The sequence below is a fragment of the Haemorhous mexicanus genome, chromosome 7, assembly GCF_027477595.1.
Source record: "Haemorhous mexicanus isolate bHaeMex1 chromosome 7, bHaeMex1.pri, whole genome shotgun sequence".
Classification (NCBI taxonomy): domain Eukaryota; kingdom Metazoa; phylum Chordata; class Aves; order Passeriformes; family Fringillidae; genus Haemorhous; species Haemorhous mexicanus.
The window spans coordinates 24,447,060-24,474,904 of record NC_082347.1 but is presented as its reverse complement, the minus strand read 5'-3'; the positions used below and the strand labels follow the sequence as shown (position 1 = coordinate 24,474,904).

Genomic DNA, 27,845 nt, shown 5'->3' with positions numbered 1-27,845 from the left:
AGCTCTTCATAAATAATGGTAAAAGGCAGGATCATTGCTGTTCTAACTGAGGTAAAAATCAGTATTGCATTTAAACTACCCACTTTCAGCATAAGCCAGGACCAGTATGCAACAGGCAATGCACTAACTTTTGGAAACAATTTACTGCTAGAAAGACCTTCACTGATGATTGAAGTTCATTACTGTTTCATAAGAGGCCTGTGAAGTAGTAAGGAGCTGAACTTCATCTATTGGTGCACTTTGGATGATGCACTACATTTTAATGAGATTAAAGGTTTAATGCAGATAAGAGATCTGTTCAGTGCACCTGGATTCAACACAGGGATTTCAGTGTGATTCCGAGTCCTTGGGGAGCTATGTTCATCTTGATTGATAAGAGCTTCTGACTTCTTTTCTATTCCATACAAAGACAAAATGATCAGGACTCATTTCTTGCTGTTTTCAGCACTGATCATATGCAGCATACCTGCTGAGGAAATCTTTCAGCCAACTCTAGTGCTGGACATGGCTAAAGTCCTTCTGGACAATTACTGCTATCCTGAAAACCTTGTGGGAATGCAAGAAGCCATTGAACAAGCAATCAAGAGCGGAGAGATCCTGGACATTTCAGATCCAAATCTGCTGGCCAGCGTCCTGACAGCTGGAGTGCAGGGTGCTCTGAATGATCCGAGACTGGTGATTTCCTACGAGCCACATGCAGTTCCCAAACAAGAAGCTGAGGGTTCCCCTACCCGTGAGCAACTCCTGAGTCTTATTGAGCATGTGATCATGTATGACAAGCTGGAGGGCAATGTTGGCTACCTGAGGATTGATTATATCATAGGAGAAGAGGTTGTGCAGAAAGTTGGAGCTTTTCTGGTGGACAAGGTCTGGAAGACGCTGATAGAAACATCTGCCCTGGTGATAGATCTTCGTCACAGCACTGGGGGACAGATTTCTGGCCTCCCCTTCATCATCTCGTACTTACATGAACAAGACAAGAGACTGCATGTTGAGACTGTATACAATCGTCCCTCCAACACCACCACAGAGATATGGACACTGCCAAAGGTGTTGGGAGAGAGGTACAGCAAAGACAAGGATGTCATTGTTCTGATCAGCCATCACACCACAGGAGTAGCTGAAGATGTGGCTTACATCCTCAAGCACATGAACAGAGCTATCACTGTTGGAGAGAAGACAGCCGGAGGCTCACTGGACATACAGAAGCTGCGTATTGGTCCTTCCAACTTCTATATGATGGTTCCCGTGTCACGATCTGTGAGCCCCTTGAGTGGGGGTGGACAGAGCTGGGAAGTGAGTGGGGTGATGCCATGTGTGGCTACTGAGGCAGAGCAAGCCTTGCAGAAATCTTTGGACATCCTGGCAGTGCGCAGAGCAGTGCCTGGCACCATTAGCCACCTCAAAAACATATTAAAGGACTATTACAGCTTGGTGGAGAGAGTGCCTGCACTACTGCGGCGCCTTGCCTCCTCCGACTTCTCTTCTGTGCAGTCATCCGAGGACTTGGCCACCAAACTCAACACTGAGTTGCAGGCCTTATCTGACGACCCCCGCCTGATGGTCCGAGTCATGATGCCAGGTGAAGCTGCTGATGCCCCAGCTGAGAAGCCAGTTGGAATGGCAGCTGACTTACCTGACAATGAGCAGCTGCTGCATGCCTTGGTGGATACCGTCTTCAAGGTGTCAGTGTTGCCAGGCAATATTGGCTACATGCGCTTTGATGAATTTGCAGATGCTTCTGTGCTTGCAAAGCTGGGGCCTTACATCGTACACAAAGTGTGGGAACCCCTTCAAAATACAGAGAACTTGATCATGGACCTACGTTACAACCTTGGAGGCCCTTCCTCCTCTGCTGTGCCTGTGCTACTCTCCTATTTTCAAGACCCTGCTGCTGGTCCTGTCCATCTCTTCACAACGTATGACAGACGCACCAACCGTACCCAGGAGCACAACAGCCAGGCAGAATTGCTGGGCCAGTCCTATGGGGCTAAGCGTGGCATCTACCTGCTCACCAGCCACCACACTGCTACAGCTGCTGAGGAGTTCGCTTACCTCATGCAGTCCCTGGGCCGTGCCACACTGATTGGTGAGATCACAGCGGGAAGCCTCTCACACACCCGTACCTTCCCTCTGCTGCAGCCTGGCCCGGGAATAACCCGTGGTCTGACTATCACAGTTCCTGTTATCACCTTCATTGACAACCACGGGGAAAGCTGGATGGGTGGAGGAGTTGTTCCTGATGCCATAGTGTTGGCTGAGGATGCACTGGAGAAGGCTGAAGAAGTGCTAGCCTTCCACAAGAACATGGGAGTACTTCTGGAAGGTACCGGGCAACTCCTAGAGGCTCACTATGCCATCCCAGAAGTGGCTGCCAAGGCCAGCGCTATGCTCAGCACCAAACAGGCCCAAGGAGGTTATCGATCAGCTATAGACCCCGAGACTTTGGCTTCCCAGCTCACCAGTGACTTGCAGGAGGCCTCCGGAGACCATCGGCTTCACGTCTTCCACAGCCATGTGGAACCAACACCAGAAGAACAGCTTCCCAATGTGATTCCCAGCCCTGAAGAGCTGAGCTACATCATTGAGGCACTCTTCAAAATTGAGGTATTGCCAGGGAACCTGGGTTACCTTCGCTTTGATATGATGGCTGAGGCAGAGACAGTGAAGGCCATTGGGCCACAGCTGTTGCAGATGGTATGGAACAAGCTGGTGGACACGGATGCCATGATTATTGACATGAGGTACAACACAGGTGGCTACTCCACTGCCATCCCAATACTTTGCTCCTACTTCTTTGATCCTGAACCTCGGAAACATCTCTACACTGTCTTTGATCGTAGTACCTCCCGCAGCACAGAGGTGTGGACTCTCCCGCAGCTCACTGGCAAGAGATATGGCTCCCTGAAGGACATCTACATCCTAACAAGCCATATGAGTGGCTCAGCAGCTGAAGCTTTCACTCGCTCTATGAAGGATCTACACCGGGCCACAGTTGTCGGTGAGCCCACAGTCGGTGGATCCCTCTCGGTGGGCATTTATCGTGTTGGTAACAGTTCCCTGTATGCCTCCATCCCCAGCCAAGTGGTGCTCAGCCCAGTCACTGGAAAAGTATGGAGTGTGTCTGGGGTGGAGCCACACATCACCATCCAGGCCAGTGAAGCCATGGCTGTAGCTCAGCACATTGCCAACCTGCGTGCCCAGGTGCCACAGATACTGCAAGCTGTAGGCAAGCTTGTAGCAGATAATTATGCCTTTGTGGACATTGGGACTGTTATAGCATCCAACCTCACAAAGAACATCAACAAAGGCAATTATAAAAGGATCAATACAGAGGAAGAACTTGCTGGGAAGGTGACTGCCATCTTAGAAGCTCTTTCGGATGATGAACACCTGAAATTACTCTACATCCCTGAACATGCCAAGGACAGCATCCCAGGGTTCATGCCCAAACAGGTACAGCTCTCTCACACTCAGCTATAGAGATGGCAGCTGGAATGGGAGCTTAAGTCAGATGCCTTATCTTTTTTCTAGCCCAAACCATAAATCCATTCAGATTTACCTGTACTCAGAGGAGAAGCCAATGCCTGAGTAGGTTTTGTGGGCTGAGCTGTCTCTGACACTTTGGGTAGTAGCTTGTGGTAGTTTTGGATGCATAGATTTTGGAAACAACCTTCAGGCTGTGAATCTCAGTTGCCATATGCTGCAAGCAAAAATGCAGGGCTTCAGAGTTAGAGGCAAGATCTCTCATTGCTTCTGTGATCCCTCCTCTTTCAATGAGGTAGCTTTTCCAGCTGTAATTAATTCAGAAACCCTCTGGTTTCAAACCCAGGTTGTCATTTGAGGGAAGTTTAGTTGGACTAGAGTAAATGCATACAACTCACTAAACATGCAGCTCTTTGATGGACTTTCCTCTATCAAATTGTAGCAGCTGACATCTATTACACCAGAATAATCAGCAACTCCTTTGGTAGTGGCAGTGGAAAGTTGTTCTAATTGTATCTCATGCTCAGCATCAGATACTTTCCCAGTGACCTAGAAATATTGTGGAAGTATCTGTGTGGAAGTTAGGTGACCCCAGGGAGAAATTGATTTTTAATAATCTACTTTTGCTCTTGCTGTGTGGTTTGCATAACAGTCTGTGCTTTGTTCTGAGCCCGAGTGTTTATACACTGGTCTGCCTTGGCAATCGTTCTTGTTCATTGTTGTGCTGGAGGGGGCTCCCAGGAGCACTTGTTAAAATTCCATCTTCAAATTAAATAGAGGGTTAGGATAACCTGATCCCTTTCTTGGATGGAGTTAGCTGCTTTCTGGCTACTGCACTAGCATGGCTATCAGAGACATATTTTCTCCAGGGACTCATAAAATTACTTTGAAGAGAATGCATTTGCCTTTGCAATGAACCAGAGTAGACCAAGTGTCAGGTAACTATTAAATGTTTCCTGGGGGAGGAAATCCGTGAACTTCCACACTCTGAAATTTCTGGCATGCATGATTTAAAGTGGCCATGACCTTTTTGGTATTATCACAAATGCTAAGGTAAAGGACAAAGTCTAAGCATTGCCAGGGATGGATTTTTTTTTTTTTAAGTTTGTTAACCGAGAGTTGCTGGCCTCATTCTTAGTTCTAAGATCAAATAGAAATAATTAATTAAAGGAGTTTTCTATTCCAGCACTCTCCCTCCTAACTTGGTTGTGTGAAGAAAACTTCACTCTAAAGTTATTTTGATGCTTTTGACTAGAGTCAAAGCAGAGTTCCCTGCTCAATTATTATCAACATACCAGTAGCTACACATCATAATTTCTCCCCATTCTACAGAATGGAAAAATCTTGTAAATTAGCCACTGTGTTCATTGAAGGTTGTTAATGAATACTGTTGGTGGTTTTTACTTATTCAGACCTTACTTAAACAGCAAGAATATGACATAGAGGACAAGTATCTTATTTGTCACATGACATAAAATTCTGATCCTGATAGAGCTAGTGAAGAAATGCCATTATGTTACTCAATGCCTCTGTTTTATCATAGTTCTTTGTCAAGAAAAATGATTGGGAGAGGTCAGGGACACATCCATTAGGAGGAAATCACATCAGTGTGGATGAAAATTAGGACAAATGTGAGATTTCTCCAAGGTGAAATAATGTATAAAGAGCAGAGAATCACATCTCTTATGAGCCTAAAATTGTTTCCAGAGGCAGAAGCACTCTCTCATACTGCTGGAGGAAATCAGGAGTCAGACAAGAGAGCATTAAGATTTTAATGAAGACCTGAAGTCATTAAAGGATTTTCCTTGAGATGGAGGTAAAAGAAAATTCACCCATTCCACAGAGCCCTGGACAGCCAGAGTACCTTCATCTCCTGTTTTGGTTTTGCAGCAATAAGAGGGATGCTTTCTGTGGAACATTTCAGTATACCCCAGAGAGCAAATACCTTTAGAGTAGAGTGAAGCATACATGATGGCACTACCTCTGTTTGTAAATTAAAAAAAAAAAAATTAAATTCAGCAGCCCAATACACGGACATAGGGGCTCTCTTGATCTATATCACATTATTCCTTAAAAACCTAAAAGCTGTTTTTTTTCTTGTGCTACCTATCTTCCAAGCCACCCTCTCCCTTGACAGTAGAATTTTACTGTTAATGGCCTTGATGGTGAAGCAGATCCAACACAATTAACACAGTGATGATGAATAACTACAGGAAGGATGGGATGGGACATGGGAGACAGACAAGTGAAGTTCATGCAGACCTTTGCATCTGCTGCACTAGAATAGCTGCTGAAGCATAGTACAGAGAAGTGAATATGTCTCCTCTAAGCAGTAGCAAGGTCACTGCTAGTCAGAGCTGTCAGCTGCATAAATGCCACTTCGCAAAGTCAGACTTCCTTGATGCAAATTTTGTCTATATTTTTTGTGATCCAGAAAATAACATTTTGCTTATAAGGCAGAGCTCTGTAAACTTCCTGACCTGCAGTTTAATAATCCTTGCTTATTATTCTTCTCTGTCTCTACCTCTATAGTCAAACCTTCCTCTACATACTGAAACATTTGTGTTTGTGACTGTCTACCTACGGAAGAACTGCTCCCTGATTTTGGCATAAGTGTTATGTCCATTTTAAGTGATGAGGAGTCTCCCTGAGTAATTATTTTGGCACTTCTTAATGACCAAATACTTTTAGTGCAGTCTTTACACCTAAGAGAATTTTTGTAATGACATTTTAGATAAGCAGCTGAAAATGATGATCAAAATAAAAGGCAAAAACTAATCCTTTGTAAAGAGAGATTTTTCTTGCATTTCAAGTCCTTCTGTTTCCAGATTATTAATATCTATATATAGGAGAGTATTGTACTTGCTGAAGGAGGCAATAGTTAGAAATATTTCACCAAAAAGAAGTACAGTTTGTTCGTATCCCTTCATTAATGAGTGAAATCAAAATGGTCAGCCTCCAAATGTCAAGATAAATAATCAAATTCCTACATCTATTGCTAACAAGTGGAAAAACAATTGTTGTAGGCCTATATGATGTTGATTTTTATCAACATAACCACAGTAAAGTCAGTGGTACTATGCAAGTTTATGCAAGAGAAAAATGTCTCATGTTTAACTCTCATTGGCTCTTCACCTTTTGCAATCTTTGCTTGCTCGTTTCTGGGGTGATAGTTGTTCACTGCACAATTCTGTGAGGAAAGTAGTTTGTTTAGGGGGAGTCCTGTAAAAATGTAAATGGGTTCTTCAGAGTTCATAACCTGAGCACAAGTCAATAGGGTCAAGCTGTTGCAGTAAATACTCATCATCATCAAACTGGAATGGGTAAGGAAGAATATTATCAGGAAGACATGAAATCTTCTGCCACATTTAGCTCTAAAGAAAATTCATCTAGAGTATAATATGTAAGGTTTTGGGCAATGGTTTTCTGGAAAGATGGGGTTTAAGTACGGAGACAGCAGAAAAGAGGGACTGGAGTAAAGAGAGTAACAAATAAAAGTAGCCTTCAAAAAGTTTAAAATGTTTGAGTTGTTTATTCCAGAGAGAAAAAAACTGAGAGGAAACATGAAAACAGTCTTCAGATACGTAAGAGACTGTTTCAAATATGAAAAGAATAATCTCTTCCCTTGCCCATAGTAAATAGGCCAAGAAGTAATGCACTTAAGCAGTACAAAGTAATGAACTTAGGCTGTTTACACTAGATCTTAAAAACATCTTTCTAATAGTGAGGCTGGTGACGTACTAGGGTGGATTGCCTTGAAATCACCCAGTAAAATGTGTGTTGTTAGGAGCAAGCGAGAATGAGCTGTCAGGGCTAGAGCTGACTGGGCTCAGTCCTTGAGCTGGGGGCCTGATGAACAGTTCCATTCCAGCCTGAAAGGGTACACAAGGAACCCAAACGTTCTGAGAATAGTGCAACCCTGACACTCAGCCCTCCTGATCTCATGGTTCTTAAACCAGTCTCAGGGTTTGCAATGGTATTGCAAGGGTATTTGCTGATAATATTTTAACAGCCAGCAGTTGACAGCACTAGCCTCCTTAATGGAAATCAGAGTTATCTTACAATGGTCAGCACAAAAATAGCTATGAACAAACAGGTTATGCCTAGATAGACAAAACAAGGGAGAGCTGAAAAGAGAGAAAAGAGGGAAGAGAGGCACATTTAGAAAAGTGGCTTGCCCATGGCTGGGGTTTGTGTCAGAATCAGGGATCAAACTCCATGCACAAGTCCTAGGACAGCATTCTAATGTCCTATTTTGTGTGACATCATGTGTTTTACCTCCACCACTCACCTGTGAAAGGAGTCTGCAGAATAGGACTGCAGACCTTTATATAGTTAATGAAAAAACATTTTTCCTTGGCTTAAAGTGGAGTTAGCTTCGAGGTCCTTTAGTGTAGACACATTGCTTATAGTGTGCACCTGAGGGTTTATATTTAACAACAAGTCATTTGTATGTAAACACTGTCTGACTCAGCAGCAGATCTTACTTTCAGCTGCATCCTGTCCCAGCTTGTCCTTGGCCAGCAAACAGAGCCCTGGCTTCCAAAGGAGAGCATGTGGCTCCTTCCTGAAGCCTGACTTACCTCCTTAGGTAGCCGCAGCACACGGCCCACGTGCCAGTGTCATGAACCTGCAGTTTTGCAGGGCAGTATCTCTCTAATATCAGTCACTGGCTCCTCACCTCTTTTGCTGAAAGGTTCAGACACTTTCCCTGGCACCCCAAAATTACATTTTGAGTGCTTTTCATCTGATTTCCAGTCTTAGAACTTTAAGAATAGATACATTTTCATACCTTTTCTTGCAGCCATGAAGAGCTTTCATTCAGATACTTGCATATTTATTTCACCCCATGAGACCTGGGGTGAGCAACCTTCCCACCTTGAAATTTATAATGAATTTTCAAGATTTATCAAAACTGAAGTCCTCATGGAACAAAAATGTGATGCATCACAGTAAAAGAACAAAAGTCAAGAAAAATTTATCAGACAGCTATTACTCTTAACATGTTTATGGGTATGCATTTAGCAGTTATCACTGGAGACAGAGATAAGACATTTGTGTGTTCAGTTAAAATATCATTAGCAAGTGGCTGAGATTAACAGATCAGTTTAATTTGTAGATGTTACTAATGAGTGGTGTTTTTATTTTCCTCCTGTGGGCAGACCAGTATCTCTGAACTAGACATAAATTCTGTCAGAACAATCAGTTCATGCTGGATTTTTTTTCAAAACAGTGATTAGGCAGATCAGGTATCACTGCTGTCACTGAGAAGTGGATTGGAAATTACAAACCCAGCAGTGCTGGACTGATGTGTTTACAGTCCAGATACAATGGTTATTTTCACAAGGTAGAGTGATAAACAAGAGTACAGAAAAGAGTTTCCTCTTATCATCAGGTCAACAGCCACTGGCCAACAGGGCTTTTAAAATAATGATTGAAATTTTATAACTTTGGCATACATCAGGGGCTGAATGATGAAGTGTCATCTGGTGGGTAATTTCCCCCTAGGTAACCTCGAGCTGTGTCAAACACAGCTGCATTCACACACCTTGGAAAAAACTCTTTCTGCTGTGGCAGACCTGCCTTTGGCAGGAGCACAGCTCCAGGCCAGAGCACTAGATAGAGGTCAGGAGATTACTTGACTTCTCTGTAGTTGCAGAGAGCCCAAGTGCCTGCCCAGTTCTGTGGCATGTTGTAGATGGGGAGAGCACCTCTAGCACGTGGCTCACTGCTGACTCCTTGTTCTTTTGAGTGTAAAAGCATGGATTGCCTGGGGATGAGCTATGGCAGAGGGTAACTGATTAAAAAGAAGGTATAACACCATTTTCACAACAGCCCTGAGGACAAAAGACCAAATAGCTGAAGGTCATATAAGTCATATGTATTCTAAACTCTCATCTCAAGCTGTAGGAGACTATTCCATTTTCAGATACTGTGTACAAAACAGAAGTTTAGCAATAGCAGCTCGCTGTGTCTCAGTGCATACAGGGGTTACTAGGAGAACATTATTTGGCTACACGTTGCTACTAAATAATGTCTGCTGGTTAATGACATAAGCTAAGCAAAATTAAAAAAATCGCAACCTAACACGTGAGGCTCCAGGCACATGGCCACCACCTAAGAGATTTAACATATCTACTTCATGAGTATCCTAGCACATGCCCAACACAGCAGGCTCCTCACTCTCACAGGGACTGGCTCATTAAGAGGGCTGGGGCCACTTGCACCTGCAGCCAGCAGCTGTTTGTCCAATGAGGCCAATCAAGAGATTATGAAAGCCCCAGGTGCCGTGTTTAGAAACAGCTCCTAAAGGCAACATTTGGGCTTGGGTGGCAGGCCTGGGGTCTGTGCTGCAGGCTGGGACTCTTCTTGCAGCCTCTTTGCTTCGAAAAATAAACTGAGCTCTGGGATATATCCTATATCCTGATCTGGATTCTGGGTGTGTTATTGATAAACCTTATCCTGCACAAAAATTCATCAGGCAATGCTAACCTATGTTTAGTGTGCAAAAATATTGTAAAATTTATTATGTTTTTCAAACTGGGTCACATTCCTCACACATATCCCACCTGGATTAAACACAACCCACATAATTTTGTGTCAAGCTATTGCCAGCAAATAATTTGTTTTGTTTTTCTTTACTCTTTCAGATCCCTCCGCCAGAAGTATTTGAAGATTTGATTAAATTTTCATTTCACACAAATGTATTTGAAAACAACATTGGCTATCTGAGATTTGATATGTTTGGAGACAGTGAACTTCTAACCCAGGTGTCCGACCTAATGATAGAGCATGTTTGGAAGAAGATTGTTCACACAGATGCATTAATCATAGACATGAGGTAAACCTCTGAATGGCAAATAACCAAAGCTCTTTCAAAGCAGCATTTTATTTGTAACAGTGAATTAGCTTTACATGGCTTGCTGTCCTGTTTACAGGCTAACATTGCTAGGATTAAATGAGAAAAGAAAAACAGACAAGGAAAATAATAACAGTCTGGAAGTATATCTCAAGATAAATTGTATTATCAATTGAGATGTTTAGAACTAAATAGGCAAATTTAGGGAATAGTTTGCAGAATGCAATTCTGGACATTACATGTGTTTTATTTCTCTAATCTAACTCTCCATGTGCCACATATATATATATATATAAATCTTTTACTTCATGTAGTGGCCAAGTGATTCAACAGTCAAAAAGATAGACCACATTTAAGGCTGTGGCCTTTAATTTAATTTAATTTAACTCAACTTGCCATATCTACAGTGCTAAATAATTCTGAGCAATCAGGTCTGTCCAGAATGGGCCCTGTGCACAGAGGAACTTAGCATTCCTGTAGCATTCCTGGGCCCTGCTGCACCAAGCTGCAGCATCGTACACCTGCTCTCTGCTTAGAATTCTCCTGGAACCTCCAGTGTGTCAACAGTGCTCCAAATCCTATGAGCCATAAGATGTCATCCATTTGTCACCAGCTATCAAAGCAGATTAATATAAAAATGTACCTTTCCTGCACAACATTTAGGGGAGTCATTCCCTTGTTGTGGTAGAGAGCTAATGTGTGTGAGCCCAGAACATTACAAATATAAACCAAAGAAGGACTTTGTAAGAACTTGGTTTTCAATGTTAGGACCACTTGCATCTATTGCTATCACAGGGCTCTTAATATTTGGTAATCTTCTTAATATTTTTGTGGGATTTTCAGCATCGGGTGGAAAAGTTGAGCAGTGATGAGAGCAGAGATAGAGCTCTCACTGTGTGAGCACAGAAGAGGCAAGGCAGCAACCACCATAACACACCCATGACTGAATTTGAATTCAGCAAAAGCACCACCATCTTCCACTAGACTTGAGATAGCATTAGGACTTTTATCTTTCTTGCCCCAGTTTTCTCCCAAACTAAAAATTTCAGAGCTGAGGGCACTGAAACAGCAAAGATGAAATCACATCTCAGGTACCAAATGGCGTCATTATAACTCTTTCATCTGTTGTTTGGTTTTGGTTTATTCTTTTTCTATTTAATGTATTTTCAGTCCTTTGAGTGCACATAAAAGATGCAGTCTCTGAAGGCATATAAAACAAACCTTCTGAAATTTTCTGTTAGCCAATTTTATAATTTTAAGACTGATTATTTAAATTTTGCATGGGATTAACCATAATGAATAATGTTTCTCATTTTACAAGTTGTCCTCCCTGAAACAGCTGGGTCACTCATGAACTTCATATTTAGATAATTTCAATTTTGCATGGGATTAACCATAATGCATAATGTCTCTCACCTTAACAGTCCCCCTTCACAGAACAGCTGTGCCAGTCATGAACTTCATCTTTTTAACTCTCACAGCATTGACAGGAGACACTGATCAACTAAAAGGCCTCCCTAAGGTCACATAAGACATCTGTAAGAAGGAGTACTAGCATCCAAGAGTTAAGTTAAAACTCTGGCACCAGCTCAGTCATTATTACTGACTAAAGTTACTGCAGTTTCACTGTCCGCAAGAGTGTCCTGGGAAGAGCATTCCAGCGTTGCCCTGCCTGCCGCCAGCGCCAGCCCTGGTGGCACCCATGTGAGCCAGGCTCTGCTGGGCTGGGCTGGCTCTGCTGGGCTGGGCTGGCTCTGCTGGGCTGGCCCTGCTGGGCTGGGCAGCAGCAGCAACACCTTCCTGCAGCACAGCAGAACCGGGGACACACTGGAGATGGCTCTTTAACTTCCAGCCAGTCACACTGTCAGTCATACAGCTCCCAAAAGCTGAAGAATAAAGACTTCACTCTTCAGAACAGAGGCCTCCTGGATGGTCAGGTCCTTTTCTGGAGGTGAAAAGTCTTAGCCATAGATTGAACTGAATAAAGTCATCTTCCAGCAGGTTTTTGCTGGAATGCCTGTGCTGGGTACTCCAATAAGCTCCAGAAAGCAGTGAATCCACACTATCAGTAAGTAAAGTACAAGCATTTCTAGAGCTGGATCTGCTCTAGCATTAGTGAAAAGTGACAGGCAAAAGTATTTTGGTAGTTACTTGTGTGTATTCATAGCAGGGGTTCTCCAATGACATGCTCTTCAGTAAAATTAGTCTTCAGAGACTGCTATGCAATTAAACTGCAACCAAAGTTTTCAATTATGAGCGTGCTAAATGGAGCAACTAGCACAATCTTTAGGCACAAAACAAATGACCTCAATAAAACCACTCATTTTGTGTAGCAAAAAACTAAGAACACAACAGTTCCACAAACATATGTTGCTTTAATTGGAATCTATTTTTATGTATGAGGGCTTAGGTATTCACTCCTCGCTGCCTGTGTCAGGAACAGAAGGGGTTACTCAGAGGGGAATAACAAGAATCTGATGTTTCTCTTCAGATCCAGAGTCTTTGCTTACTTTCTGATTTTTTCTAGGTAACATCAAGAAAAAAAATAGACTTTTAAGTTTTGTGTTTGCTTTGGAAGTTGGTTGTGGGCAATAACAGTCTGACACTTCTAGACAGGATTTTCCTTATCTGATAGACATGCAAATGCTGATAGGGGAGAATGACTATAAATATATCAAAATGTAGCCATAAGCCTTTTCGGGACTGATATTAAGGAACAATACTTGGAAGGGAGATTTACTGCCTGACACAAATTTTCACTTGTTTCCCTAATATTTTTAATTTTTGAAAAGGTACAATATTGGAGGCTCCACTACGCCCATAGCAATCCTATGCTCATATTTCTTTGATGAAGGACACCCAATTCTCCTGGACAAAGTTTATGACAGACCCAGTGACTCAGTAAAGGAGATATGGACTCAGCCACAGCTCAAAGGTAAATGACAATTTCTTTTCAGTGTAGCTTTTCATTTCAGATGTGTCTCCTTGTCATTTTAAAGTGAGCCATTAAATCCTGTAATTTAGCTGGTGGAAGCACCTGCCATGATCAGCTCAAGCTGTGTAGAGAATGCAGAAATAAAAAATGTGCATTTCAGCTGTGTCACTCAGTGCCATCTACAAATAAACAATTTATCACTCCTTGAAATGGGGTATGCTAGGCACAGAGGTCTGTAAATTGGTCCCCAGAAGTTTAGCCAAATACTGTGCACAGCAGCTGTAACTCTGGCAACTTTAAAAGTAGTAAGGTGTCTTCCAACACTCCCATGCAGTTTTATAAATTGTTCCCTACTACCTACCTGTGTCATCCTCTACATCAGTAGATGAAAACACAATAATACCCCAGTTTGTCCGGACAAGAGAAAGAAAACCACTAAATTTTGTACATGTGGGTGAGTTTGAAGCATTTGGCAATGAGTCACACACACCCCACACATACCCTGCCCCAGTTTGTGGATACTGAAAGGATGCTGCAACATGCAGAAACAGAGCTCTTCAGTGCCCATAGGCTGCAGCTAGAGTGCTGAGAAGCCTTAAACATGGGGTTTAATTATTTCCCCCTCTTAAGCTAAGACAGCACAAAAAAGTTAATGGTGTGTGCAGTTGTTGGCCTGGCTCTTGCTGAAATGGTTAAATTTTGTCCCAGTCTGCAGGGCCCATCTATTTTCCCAGGCAGTCAGAGGTGGGTTGTGCTTAGGGATATGATTTCTATGGACACTCTCCAGTTCCCATCAAAGAGAACAGGCAGACTCATATTAACTTCAAAGGACCTGGATCTGGTCCTGTATTATATAGATGTACTGTGAAAAGAGTATTTTAATGGTTATTATGTTCATAGTGAAATGAGAAGACAAAAGATGGTGTGAAAATTAATTACCATGCTATTGGGCCCCTCTCTTAGAATTTAGCATGAGAATTATATGTCATACTCTTACTTACTCATAAATTGACATTTTTAGAGCAGTTTACTTTTCAAGCTATCAAGTCCTAGTTATTACTCACTAGTCACTTTTTCAAAGAAACTAAACTATCAACAAGTATCTAGAACGTTCAGATATATTGAAAATCAGGTTCAAAGCCCTTCCTATTTCTGTCTGCTGTTTTATGTAAGAAAATGAGATATTTGGCTCAGATCCTAGTAATAAAGGGGTATTTGTTGAGGGGTTTGGGACAAAGGTCATGTATAGCATCCATTTACAAACTATAAAAAAGCTGTGGGAACCCCCTATAATTGTAATTTCATAAAATAATGCCTGCAAAGTTGCAGGCCAAGCTCTATGACAGTCATGTTCCTAGAGCAGGGACGAGGGTGAAACTAAAGATGCTTCTGGATGAGTTTTGACTACTCCTGCTGCAATGGTGAAAATTGTCATTTTTCTCACCTGTCTATTCCATTACTCTGATGAGATCTGGAGCTCCTGTAAAAGTCAAAGCCATAGAAGAGCTAACAGTAGTAATCATGAGCTGGCTTCTCTCCTCATGGAGCTCATAACCAGAAGCTGATGGCACAAGAGCACCACACAGGGAGACAGGCTTTTTTTACAGCATATAGCCTGGGCTAGTGTTACAAGTACTTTAATACTATCATAGGCACAAAGTTAAATTTCCAAACTTCTTGGGTTGTTAATAGCAGGTAGGGAGCAAAGCCTCTATCTTTGCTTCTCTTTGCTCTACTATACAAATAAATCTCTGAAAATGGATTCATTTCTGATGGGTTTTTTCCTACCTTACAGGGGAGAGGTATGGCTCTCAGAAGGGGCTTGTAATCCTTACCAGTGCTGTGACAGCTGGGGCTGCTGAAGAGTTTGTACACATAATGAAGAGACTGAGCAGAGCTCTCATCATTGGGGAGCAGACCAGTGGTGGCTGCCACTCCCCACAGACCTATCAGGTAGATGAAACCAACTTCTACATTGTCATCCCCACCTCCAGATCAGTCATCTCTGCAGACAGCACCTCTTGGGAAGGGAAAGGAGTCCCTCCTCACATAGAAACACCAGCAGAAACAGCGCTCATCAAAGCAAAGGAGATGCTCAATGCTCACCTACACAGCTCTAGATAGCCCAGTGGAGGAACACATCCCTAGTTCTTATGAAAAGAAAGCTAGCTAGCCAAATGAAAACCCTAGAAAGAAGTGGGAGCTTCGTTTCAGTCTCTGAGGTCAGTGATTGAGTCCCTGTACATAGCTCAAAGTAAGTCCTTTCCAACATGCTGGCAATTTTCCCCACTCTGTGCAACCCAGTTCTTTCTGTGCATGGTCGAAATGCTTCAATTCACTGGGGTTTCTGGATTCCTCTCCTGTGATCAAACATAAATGTTCAGTGTGTAAGTTTTTTGAGGTGTAGTTACCAATCACAGATCTCCTTTCGTCTCATAGAAAATCTCAGCTGTCAGTATTGAGAGCATGTTAACAACTTTAAAGACAGAAAAGGCTCTTCTCCTTTGGAAATGGTGTGCATTCCTATTTATGCATCTTTAAAAATTAGCAGTAGTTGAAAGAGTCTGTTTTTCAAACTGCAAGAGCCAAATTAAGTCTCTTCCCCATTTCACCATTTAGATGTACCAAAAATAACCATTCCCAGCCTGTTAGGGTGTCCCAAGACTCCTGGTCCTTGAAAGGAGCATGCCTGCTCCTCTCAGTGTTGGTCAGAGGGGAGGATGAGCAGGACAAAGCTGAAAAATATCCTTTGCACCCTGCTATCAAGCTACGTATGAAGTGGTAGTGGATTCCAGGATAACTCAGAGAGATATTGACATGAGCTTAATGCACAACATTCCTTGTCTTTCCTACAATTCTTAGTTAAACAAATATCTTCGCAATTATTTAGAAATATGTGTAACTTTAATCTAGATCTCGTATTTTTTCATCTCTACAAAATGTCAGCTGTAAGATAATTAAATTAGGGAAATGGTCCCCCAAAATTCAGTTAAGAGTCTACAGTAGTTACACATTGGTGTTCATTTGCTCATTTTTAAGTTCCTACCACTTTGTTTTTGTTTTTTTTTTTATAAATTGTGTAAAACACTTGACTTCCAGTTTTTACAGGAAGAAAATTTTAAGAACTAAATAGATTTTCCATCCTTTTTATTATTTGTCTTATTAACTACATTCAGTGTGACTGCTAACCTGAACTCTTTTGAGACATTTTTATGTTCTGGTTTTTATGAAATAGCTTGTTGTTAAACTTCTCAGTGTTGTGGAAAATACTTTAATTAAATAAATCCCATGCAGAATTTCATGTAAAGTGATATATGTATGAAGAATATTAAATACTCTTAATGTGTAAAAAAATGGAGTAGACAATGAATGAGTAAACAACTCTAATGTATGTCTTCTGATGTCTTTTAAACCTCTTTAATACCTCAATGATCCAGATAAACTGCTTTGTTTTCCTAAACACAATCAGTTGTGCTGTCATGTACAAACAATGTTAATTGTTAAGCCAAATATTTAGAAACTTTGGCCATCCATTCAAGGACAAAAAGCTATACCATATGGGCACAAGCAGCAAATAAATTCTTCTCAGAGTAATATGGGAAATACATATGGGTAATAAATATGTCTAGCAATTGGAATCCAGTTGGAAAAACAAACAATGAAGATGCAATTGCTGGTGAGTCCATTTTAAATCAATAATGCTGTTAATTCACTAAAGTGATCGATTTCGGTGAAAAACTATTGTGCAACCTTGAGAAATTTTATTACTTGACAAAGTATTATTTGCTATTTTATAGTACTGGCTAATTAATATTGAAACTGCCAGGCTTAACAAAGGCCAGTGTGTTAAAAGCAATTTTTCCTGTCTTCACAAATTGCTATGTCATAGTTATGTTCATCTCAATGAGTTTAGACCTCACAGAAGTACAGTCAGTAATTGTGTAGAAAATTACTCTGCATTGAAAGGTCTGAAAATCACAAAAGCACAAATCCAAATTAGTTATGCAAAGTCCATGGTTTGTGGTTTAAATGAGAAAGTTAGAAGGTTTTTAGGGAGGGGCAAGCAATTTCTGAAGTGCTCTTCCAGAACACAAAAGGAAACATGATGAAACTGCCACCCTTCCTTCATCTGGTTCCAGAGCTGACATGAGCATTCTACAGTTTATAGCATGATTTTCTTACCATCCCACCTAGAATAACTTCCCGAAATTTAATCCTAATCATGTTCCTTTAAAAGGCAGAAAGAAAGGAGTTACTGTATCAGCCTACCTAGCAGTATCCTCTTTCTCCTTCCAGCATTCATAGAACTCTAACGAAGAAATGACAGCCAGCTTTTATTTCTTTTGTGCTGCCTTAGTCCAGTGATTTCCAAACTGTGCCCTGTGGGATCTCATCCAGCTGAAATTTTCACCTCAGACTCATCTGCAGAGGGCTTTGACCTCAGACCTTGGCAAACCATATACTGAGGGGGCACCTGGTCAGGTCACAGTGGGAACTGTGGGCTCTTGGGAGTTGGTATGCTAACAGAACTACCCTGTATCTGGTCAAGTTTCTGCTTCTTGTTCTCAGTTGGTTCAGGACTTTGTTCAAATAAGGTCATGTTCCAAGTTCACGTTCATGATTGCACCTTTGCCCCTACACCTGGCTGTGTCTGCCCCGCCCACGGGTCTTATGTCCCAGTCTCTGTAACCTGCAGCCTCCACCTTGGTTATTTTCATTATTAAAGTTTTCATTTTCCAGGCTGGACCATGGTTCCCATTCCTTATTTTGCCAGCTCGCTCCAGCCAAGCTGAGCAAGGGGATCAAAGTGAACTCTAAGCTGTGACAGTGCCCTGTAGATCCAAGGAGGCCTGCAGACTGCCTTGATTAGTGAAAAATTACCTCGTAAAAAACCAAGCAAATATATATTTCTCAAAAGCACATCTGAATGTTATTTTGATGGAAAAACACATCTTCATCGGAAAAAATTCAGGAATCAATGATCAGTGAGTGAACAAATATCGCAATCTGGCATTTCCTATCAGTAAACTCATTACCCATTGCAGAAACACAGCCTGCTTGACAGCCCTGTGTTGCATCCTTTTTCACTGATCCAGAAACACATGTCATGAGGAACAGTTGTTTGATCAAAATTAACAGTTAGCTGTTAGCAAAGACAGGAAGAGAACCAGTCTGCTCACTGCAAATTGTCTCCTCTTGTTTTAAAAACAAAATTATTTTTCCTCCTTCCTTAGAATTTCTACTTGAATAAAAGACAGAGATCCCTGCTGTAAAATCACAGGGACAGAATGTAGTCCTTCATTTCTTCACAAACCCCCTGTTTTAGTGGAGTGCTTTCCTTCCAGCAGGATTTCATCTGCACCAATTTAAATTTTCAGACTTCTAGACATAAGGGGAAATAAGCTTCCAGCATGACTCAATTATAGGAAGTTTGTTTTTCTTTGTCTCGTTAGGCTTCCTTCTGCCTGTTCAATATTTGGTTCACTCAGCTTTAATATGAGTATTTTCATTTAAAGAAATAAAATCTCCAAAAATTTTGGATAAGCCCCCTGGTTTATGTAACCCAGTTTAGATGAGACACTCAGTTAAATTTGAGGCACATAAAAGACTTGCACTGTGCCTGCACAAAGAGCTGGTTTTATACATAGGGAATCAAGTTCTGGTTCTGTTGGCATCTGTGTGGTTTTGCACTGATATCAGCATAGATGTAGCAGGCAACAAGATGTCATATTGTTTGGCTGTATGTTTTGCTATGTGTCTAAATAAGTCTTCATTCCCAAACCCCTTTACCTCAGAATAAGAAATTTGTTAATGCAATCTTTATGCTGATGGCCACCCACAAAAAAACAAGGACAGCATTGCATACACTGCCTGCAGTGTGATTTCTGTGTTACAAGAGGGAAATCCTCAATCTTTACAGACCAGGACCACAGTGCACTGCCCCTGAGCTGGAGGAGATGACGAAAGTACCAGAAATCAAGCTCATTAAAAACCTCTCCTCATTTTTGCATTTTGAACCAGCTCTGCCACTTTTCGTAACAGCTTCTCCTCATAATTCTCTCTCTGTGCACAGAAGGCACTCCTACAATCCTTGGCATCACAGGATATAAACTGCTGTGGCTGAGATATGCCCACAAGGAAACTGGGTAAGAGTTCTTACCTTTTCTTTTTTCCCAAAGAAAACAACTCCAAGACATAAAGGGAAGCTGTCTCTCCCTGTAACCTTGCTGCCTGCTTAAGCCTCATACCTTAGGCAAAGTGAAGAAGTTTGATTACTGGTGAGTAATCAAACCTACAGGCTGTAGGTCTAACACACTATTTAAAGAGTTTTGAGACTCAGCATCTGTTTTTCAGTGGTTGATTTTCTACACTTTGTCCCACACAAAATCAGTGAAACCATGTAACCAGTAAGATTTGGTACTGTTTCATTCTGATCTAAATTACACACCAGGTGTAGTGCCCTGGAAAAACAGGCATTTGGAGCAGGGTAATGTTGAAGTGATGTGCCAAAATAATACTGGGGAGCATTATACAGCTAGTGCTGTCTTTTTCCAAAAGAAATCTGAAGCTAGGTTTCTAATCATAAAACTGTTAAGAAAACATGGCATCTTTCAGTAAGTACAGAAAAGAACATTTTGCAGTAATGGTACCAAAAAATCTTCAGTCTTATTTATACTGGGCCAGGCTGATCTTAAAGTAATTATAAATCAGGAGTATAAATCAGGAGTAGCAACATGGAATTATTCTGGATTTTCACTGGAATAAATGAGATCACAATCTGGCCTAAACTACTAATGGGAAATATAACCCTGACCACATATGAATGCAGTTACACCACAGAGTCCTTCATTACACTTTATGGACACTGACTTCACAGTAAACTGGCTGGCACCCAGGTGGAGTGAAATTTGGCCCATTAAACTTTGCCATAAATATATTCCTTACACAGCAAATGTTATTGGACACAAAATAGAGATGGAAAGATTACAAGAAAACCACACCATCCCCTTCTCAATGCAAGGTTGTTCCCTGTGCTCCGTGTTTCGAAGTCTTTGTTCATTTTGTGTTTTAATGATTCAAGTGAAAGAGCTTCCACCACTGACCTTGAAAAGCTGTGTTACAATCCAACCAGAACTTTCTCCTGAACTCAAAGCATAATGTAATAGTTTTATCACTTTATGTTTCAAAAATAAAGCCTGCAATAATAAAAATGTTTATATTAATAGGAAAGAGCCATGTATTAATGTTCAACAGCAATATATTGGGAAGAATACAATCTTCTGACTTACAGAGGTCTCCCAAGAGGTGACAGTGAGTGGGTTATGCTGGTTCCAGCTGACAGCCTAAGACTGTCAGTCTCTCTTTTTTGTTCAGATGTATTTACTCACTGATCCTTGCATTATCAGGCAAGGCATCTTCATGGTAACTCAAAATTCTGTCCAGTATTCAAAAACCACTGGAGTATATTATCACTATGGTGGAACATATAGAGCATATTGAAATGTCCTTTACCCTCAGCTGGGAAATGAATGGTTTCTGATCATTCTCTAACTGAAAGAGAATAGTAGCCCTTGATGAGGCAGGTGAGGTTCAAAGGCAAGCTACAAAAACATCAGACAACCTGAAATAATACTATACAAGAGCAGGAGAAATGATTGCTTGAAGAACAATGTGGCATAAACTATCAAAATCAAGCCCCTAAACGAATTTAAAAAGTAACAAATGGCTAATTAGATGGGCTGCAGTAAAATAGACAGTGTTTCCTCCCACTCTGAGTAGTATAAATTTACTTCTGAGACTCAGCAAAGCTCAAAAAAAGTAGACAAAAGAAAAATGTCTCAGGGACAGGCAAGAGAAAGAATATGCCACTCTCTTTTTAAAAAAGGTGGAATTGGCCCATGCAGAAACCAGAGGACAGACAAGGTGGTACAATGCAGTGCAATTCATGTACACCTGTATCATTTTGTGTTTCTCTTCTAGCATTATCAGAACAGAGCCTATCATCCACAATTAAAGTGTGCAGATTCTATATGTGCAGTAGCTAATTGTAACTCATATACCCTAACTGCTTCCTTTGGTATATCCAAAACCTGAAAACCACAGGCTGAACTCTACTCCCATCAGATCTGTATGCCTACTAAAGTCACACAGGTCTTAGAATATTTGACAACAACTCACATTTTGATACAGACCCACACTGATTTCACTGAGTAACAGACATTTCAAAAGCAGCAGAGCCTGGAACAGAACTTGGATATTCTGCTTTACAAGTTCCATCCTCTTTGGCAGTCTGCCAGTCAGTTGTTGACAATCATAGATTTCAAACAGTCATAAATTCAGGTCCCTTTCAAAGCCAAGGAGATGATAAGACATCAGTTTTTAACTTAAAAATTTGGTAAGAGAGCTGATTCAGCTAACATAAAGGACTAAGAGTCCACCAATGCTGCTAGAAATAGTAACTTATCTTCTTTTGACATATAAGCTCTGATTTTTCTAATGCTTAAAGGTTGCTCATTCAATAAGGTGGTTGTTACTTCTGTATTTACATTGTACTGCACAGACACCAGCAAATCAAATATAAGCAAAGACAACTCTGTTTGCACATCTATAATTTTGTCCCTACGCTGCAAATTAACACTGCATGTGGATTCATTTCACTATTTTATTTCCTCAAAAATAGGGTGACAAGGGCTAGGTTGAGTTTTCAAAACTTAAAACCCACGCAGACTCTTGTAAACATTTAATATTTTTTTCGCCAAGCATCTATTATAAGTTATTGTAAACAGTGATTTCCTGAAAGAAATTAATGTAAACTCAAAAAGAAATGGATTTAAGTGAACTATCATTCCCTTTCTCATCCAACCTGCCCGGTCCCTTGGTGACATCTGCCGGCACAGCTCTAATTATGAGAAGTCATGTGCCGGGATAAATGATGGCGTTCTCGGAAGTACTCGTGGCAAATGGGACACGTCAGCTTCTCCTCCCGTCTCCTCTTGCACTGGGATTCACTTGAGGAGTATTCTTTTTTGTGATGTGACCGCATGTGGAAGACTAAATCAGATGTCATGCGAAAGGACAGGTTGCATTTGGCACACCAGTTCTGGGCAGCCACTCCAAAGGATGTGAAGGTGGGGGGAAGAAGAGTCAAGGAAGAGGAGGAGGAGGAGGAGGAGGAGGAGGAGGGGGAGGATGAAGTGGTGCTGGTGTTTTGTAACTGTCCTCCTGCTTGCTTGAGCCACGGTTCTGAGGTATATGGGAAAACACTGCTCCGAGTGATGCTTGTCTGCAGCATCTGAGCATTACACAAATCACTGACAAAGAACTTGGAATTGAGAAGACTGCTGCAGCACATGATGTCTGCGGTGGCAATGAAGCCAGACAGCTCCCCCAGGCTCTTTGTTGACTCACTCATGGGATGAGAAGAATTTACTGCAGCTCTTTCTGTTACGCACTTACTGGGCTTGCTGAAAGCACTCTTCTGTTCCCCTCGAGCTCTGGTGGGCCAAACAAAGGAGAATGCACTACCAGATGAGTTCAGCAACGCCTCCTTTGACACCTGCTCTTTACCAAGCGGGGCCGTGCCATCCTCCTGCTCTGGCTCCTGCAGTCTCTCATTCCTCAGCTTCTCTTTCATCCTCCTGACCTCAGTGAAAGCACTCTGCTTCTGCTCTAAAGCATCCTTCCTAGCTGACTGCCTCCCTGAACTAAGCTTCCTGAAAGAACCAGCCAATGCATGCTCTCCCCCAACCTCTTCCTTGCCCCCACAGTTACGTTCCTCAGTCAAATTATTGGTTTTCTCCAACAGCACTGTCTTCCTGCTCCTGTTGTTCTCAGCCTCTTCAGACTTTGCTCTCCTTTCTCCAATAATACCATGTGCATCATCTTTACAAGCTGCCATTTTGACTTCCAGGTCCCTTGCCAGACTGTGGAAATTTGTGGTCTGCTCAGCTAGGCTGCTCTTTTCAGTTTTAGGGTTCTGGGAGTTTCTCCATAGCAGAGAGCTCTTCTCTGGGACACAGAGGAAGCGGACATGGGACAGATAGGAATGCTCACATTTAAAGACTCGGTCGCACTCTTGGCATCTCAACTCTGCAGAAACAGACAACAAGTGATGAGTTTTGCAAAGGTGGAATCATGGGTGGATGCAGATCCTGATCCTGTCATTGACACAAAAAAACAGGAATACCTCTTGTGTCATACAAGGTTACACATGGTAAATCTAATGCCAGGGCAGAATCAGGTCCCTTCCTGCTATGCAAAATGGCTCATTCTTATTTGTTTCCATGCTTCCATGCTACTGGCAGAAATATTCCATTTAGACTCTCAAGCCTAAATTTTATTACATAAAATGTAATTAGATTACATAAAAGTACATAAAATGGCCAGTACACCACGATCTAGATAAAACCATTTAGACTTTATAATGATTTGAAGTCTAAGCCCAGATTTGGGTCTGCATTTCTTAACTAAGTCATGGGCTTTTATTCTGGATGAATGTTAAATACTATGTATCCAAGCAATAATGAGTTTTAGACCAGGATTCAAAGATTTTTACATGACTCTCTATTTTTAGAATACTCTGGAAGTTTAATACTGTTTAAAAACCATCTGACCTTAATGCCTGAAGCCCTTACTCATGCTCATTTGGCAAGCTGTTATATGCCTTAAGGCGCAAATGTCTATGGCACAGAAAATTATGTTCAAATTGCAACAATGCCGGTGATGGGCAGGAATAAGGAACACTCTTTCCTTGTGGTCTTCAGACCTACTGCACCTCTGGTTCATGGGGATGATTGACTGCCCAAGAACAGATAGTACAAAATTCAGCAGTCAACACAAATATTGTACATCTTAACCCTTGTAAACTATATCCATGTTACATTATTTCACCACACAGCAGTTTTACAATGCAAGTGATTCCAGACAACACCTGAGGCCTGGGATACATAGGAAACTTCATAAATTGGTTGGGTAGAATTAAAAATTCCTAATTTGGGACTCAGCACAGCTTACATCATTTTACAAACTACAGAAGCTGAACTTTTTATAAGGAAATAAGGCTGCCGAAATGGGTGGAACATTATATCTATGAGTTTAAAGTCTTGATTCTAGACATAGTGTTTCTTGTGCAAGTAACACTCTTCCCTGGTAAATCCAAAGGGCTGGCAGTGTGTGTCCACACAGAAACTAACAGAATACACTGAAACCAGCTGGAATGCTCCTGCTATGAATGTGTCTGAATTAATTTAATACTAATTTACAGACAAGTACATTACCATATGAATTTGCTAATCCATATCTTTACCAACCTACACCTTTACTAACCAATCTATATAAGCCTTGTTTAACTCAACTAAAGGGAATGTAGAAAGGATTTTTGTTCCAGTCTAACTAGGTAAAATTTGTAAAAAATGACAGCTGGAGTCAGACTTGGTATGGACCTCACTAACTTGCTTGGTGTCTCTGTAATCTGGATTTTTAGTTTTGTAACAACTTCCAGGTCAATTTCTTTTGGAGCAATGAATTTTCAGCAACATCTCAGTAATTGTAGCTTGCTCTTTTCCTTATTTCCACTGTGTCCAACACTAAATTGGCAGACTGTGCTGCATGCAATACTGTTAGGTTTGTTATGTATTTTTAAAGATCTGCTCATTTACAAGATTAAAGCTGAACACACGCCTACACCTGATTTGTCAATGAGCTAAAAAAGGCCTATTTCCAACTGATACTTTAGACTTTTAGGATTCTAAGTTATCGAAGTGCATAGATTTCCATTGCATAGCTCAAAAATTTCAGTGTGAATCCCTAGAGCACCATCCTCTGCTAGAAAGTACCAATGAGAATGGCATTAAGAACTGCAGATTGATTCTTGCTCTGTGACTCCAGCTCGAACCTCAAAGCAGAAGATCTTTTCTCTTAGCAGACCAGCTAAGGATTTGCACGTTTTGTATTGTTACAAGACAACCACATAATGAAGAAGATGCAGACTCCCTTCTGTCCTCAGTGACCCCTGCAATCAGCAATTCAGTACTTACCATTCTGGGGCCTCTGAGCTTTTATCTCATTGAAACCCAAGAGGCTGGAGAGCTCCTCATCATACCAGACAAGCAGCTCCTCATTTTTGCTGATTTTCCTGGTGGAGCGATAGTATAACTGACTGTTTTCCAAGTAGGCTTCCAAGTTCTGCTCCTTGCTATGGGCAGCTGCTTGCACAAGTCTCATCCAAGGCAGTCCTGTGGGACTGTGCACAGATGTAACATCCACCTGTGAGACAGGACACAAAGAAGGGAAGCTACAGGTCTGGAGGCCCAAAGCAAGATTTGCATCCAATCCAAGAACAAAGCCTGGTCCCTGCCTTGCACTGAGCATGTATGACAAAGCTGTGAGCCCAACACATCTGCCACTGCCACCAAATCCAAAGGCATCCCAGGGAGAAGGCTTCCCCATTGTGGGGGCTGAGAGCTCTGGGAATGCAGCAGTGTGGGAGGGAGGAGGAGACACCAACGCTCATGTGTGACCTGCCATGGCAAAGCCAGGCCTGCTGTGTTGGTCAGTCCCAAACCCTGTCCTGTGCACACCATCCCATGGGACTGTGCCAGGTGTGGATCACAGAGGCACAGGAGGAGTGATCCTCTCTAAGAAGGGGTCTCAATCCCTGGGATATGAAAAGGGGATATGAGTCAGGAGATGTGCCAGTGCTGTGACTTGGGGACTGAGAGTTGTGCAGACCCCTGGATCAGTGCAGTGTGAAACTGGGAATGAACATACACTCAGGACAGTTGCATGTGGAGTTTTTCAGTGACATAAGAGGAAATGCATCAGTGGGTGTAAGAAAAGTCATGGTTATTTGATTCAATACCCCAAGTAAACATCTGCATATATGTTTGGCTAGATTACATAAAATACAAATTTTAATATATACAACTAAGAGACACTTATATGATCTCTTTCCTTTTTTTCAGAAATAAAATTATTTTTTAACTTTGCTAGATTAATTAAATTAATTTCAAGGTATCTAAACAGATAAACCTCATCAGATCAATATTTTTTGTTAAATAACTTCCAAGAGTTGCAAGGGGTTGATTTACTTTCAATTTGTGTGCGTACAGATATACCAAACAAATTAAGTTTAAAAACATTTCTCAGGTTGTAACAGGCACTAAAAACTCTAAAAAATAATATTAAGTCTATTGCTCTAATTAAATTTCTGTTCTGTGTGTATATTACACCATAGTCCTAAATCACATATAATTTTTACTCCACAGGACTCCTGAGTCATTTAGTCACAGGTTAACAAGTAAATAATGTAAGTGAAAAACATTTGGCATTGTCTTCCTCACGCAGTGTGCGATTCCAATCTTGGTTACTTTATTTCACTGAATAGGGAATGATTTATTTCTTTATAGGTTTTTCCTTGGTGTTGACTACAGCAGGTCTGTGCCCTCTGCAACATTTGAAAGGGAATATTTTCATAGCTTGAAGTTTAAAACATTTATATGCATAAAAAACTAATTTTTTGAAGCACTAAGTCATTGTTTAGAAAGGAAGAAGTTTGCAAATGAAAAATGTCTAATGACAAGTATGATCTAAATTTCACCCCAAGCAATGTATAGCTCTTTGTTTTCCACTAATTGCAGGGCAGCCATTCTTCAGTGTTTGGTACCAGAAATAATATTTTGGCTAATTATTTCTCTGGTTTTAACTGACTAGTACCTATCATGAAAAGTTTGATCACATTAGTAGCTTGGATACAAGAACGAAACATTAAGAGACCATTAGGAAGAGAATTGCTTAGTGTAAGAGAGAAAATAAATTAGCATGCCCTGAAACTGGTTCTCTCTAAATGCCATGGTAATTAACAATGATTGAGAAATACAAGTGCCTGACAGCAACACAGGAACACCCACCCACACACAGTGGCTGTAACTAACAGCTATGACAGAGGCTGTCATATTTTAGTTGCTGTGTTTCAGAAATACGAGCAGCCACCCGGTGCTCTAAGCAAAGTCAAAGGGAGCACAGCTCCTCCAGGACTCCAGGGAAAGAGCTCAGTCAGCTTCAAGTAGGTGAGGAGTACCAGATTTCAGATAAGATCTGGGTGCTGCCAACTAGAATAATGAACCAGCTTTATTTTCCCATGTGTTTAGAGACACTACAAAGCTGGCAAATCCACCCTCTCCTGGAGGTGTCAATCCCCCAGATGGACCCTTTGCACCCATACATGAGGTAAGGCCTTCACAGCCCAGCATCTCGGTCAGATCTGGGCTGTGAAGGAATGTGGCTCCCTTGGGAGCTGCTGGAAGAGAAGAGAGAAAATAAGTCTCTTCCTTGAGACCCCCAAGAAGCTGTAAGGGGCAGCGGAATCAGTGGAAAGAGCTACCTGTGCCAATGGCTGCCAAGGCATGTTCTTTGCCCAAGTGTGCAAACTGGGCCAAGGAGCTCAAATTAAAGAAAACATGGGAAAAAAGATTATGAAGTTCTCCTTTGGTCTAAACAAAAAAGCCCAAGATGATGAAACCCTTGTTAGAAATAACATTCCCCAAAGTCTTGCAGGAGTGTTGATGA

At 41.4% G+C, this 27,845-nt stretch overlaps 2 protein-coding genes across 2 annotated transcripts in view; one reads left to right on the top strand and one right to left on the bottom strand.

Moving 5' to 3' along the window:
- Nucleotides 1–414: 414 nt before the first annotated feature.
- Nucleotides 415–15,478, top strand: RBP3 (retinol binding protein 3). Its single transcript, XM_059851515.1, has 4 exons — nucleotides 415–3,456; nucleotides 10,137–10,327; nucleotides 13,138–13,280; nucleotides 15,076–15,478. The coding sequence occupies exons 1-4, from the start codon at nucleotides 415–417 to the stop codon at nucleotides 15,402–15,404; spliced, it is 3,705 nt and encodes a 1,234-aa protein (XP_059707498.1). The 3' UTR covers nucleotides 15,405–15,478.
- ZNF488 (zinc finger protein 488) overlaps nucleotides 10,240–27,845 on the bottom strand; it is a 34,375-nt gene continuing 16,769 nt past the window's right edge. The window contains exons 3-4 of the mRNA XM_059851518.1: nucleotides 25,316–25,544; nucleotides 10,240–23,369 (exon numbers count right to left, since the gene is read on the bottom strand). Of these exons, the coding sequence (XP_059707501.1) occupies nucleotides 22,180–23,369; nucleotides 25,316–25,544 (1,419 nt within the window). The 3' untranslated portion in view covers nucleotides 10,240–22,179. The remainder of the gene's footprint in view (nucleotides 23,370–25,315; nucleotides 25,545–27,845) is intronic.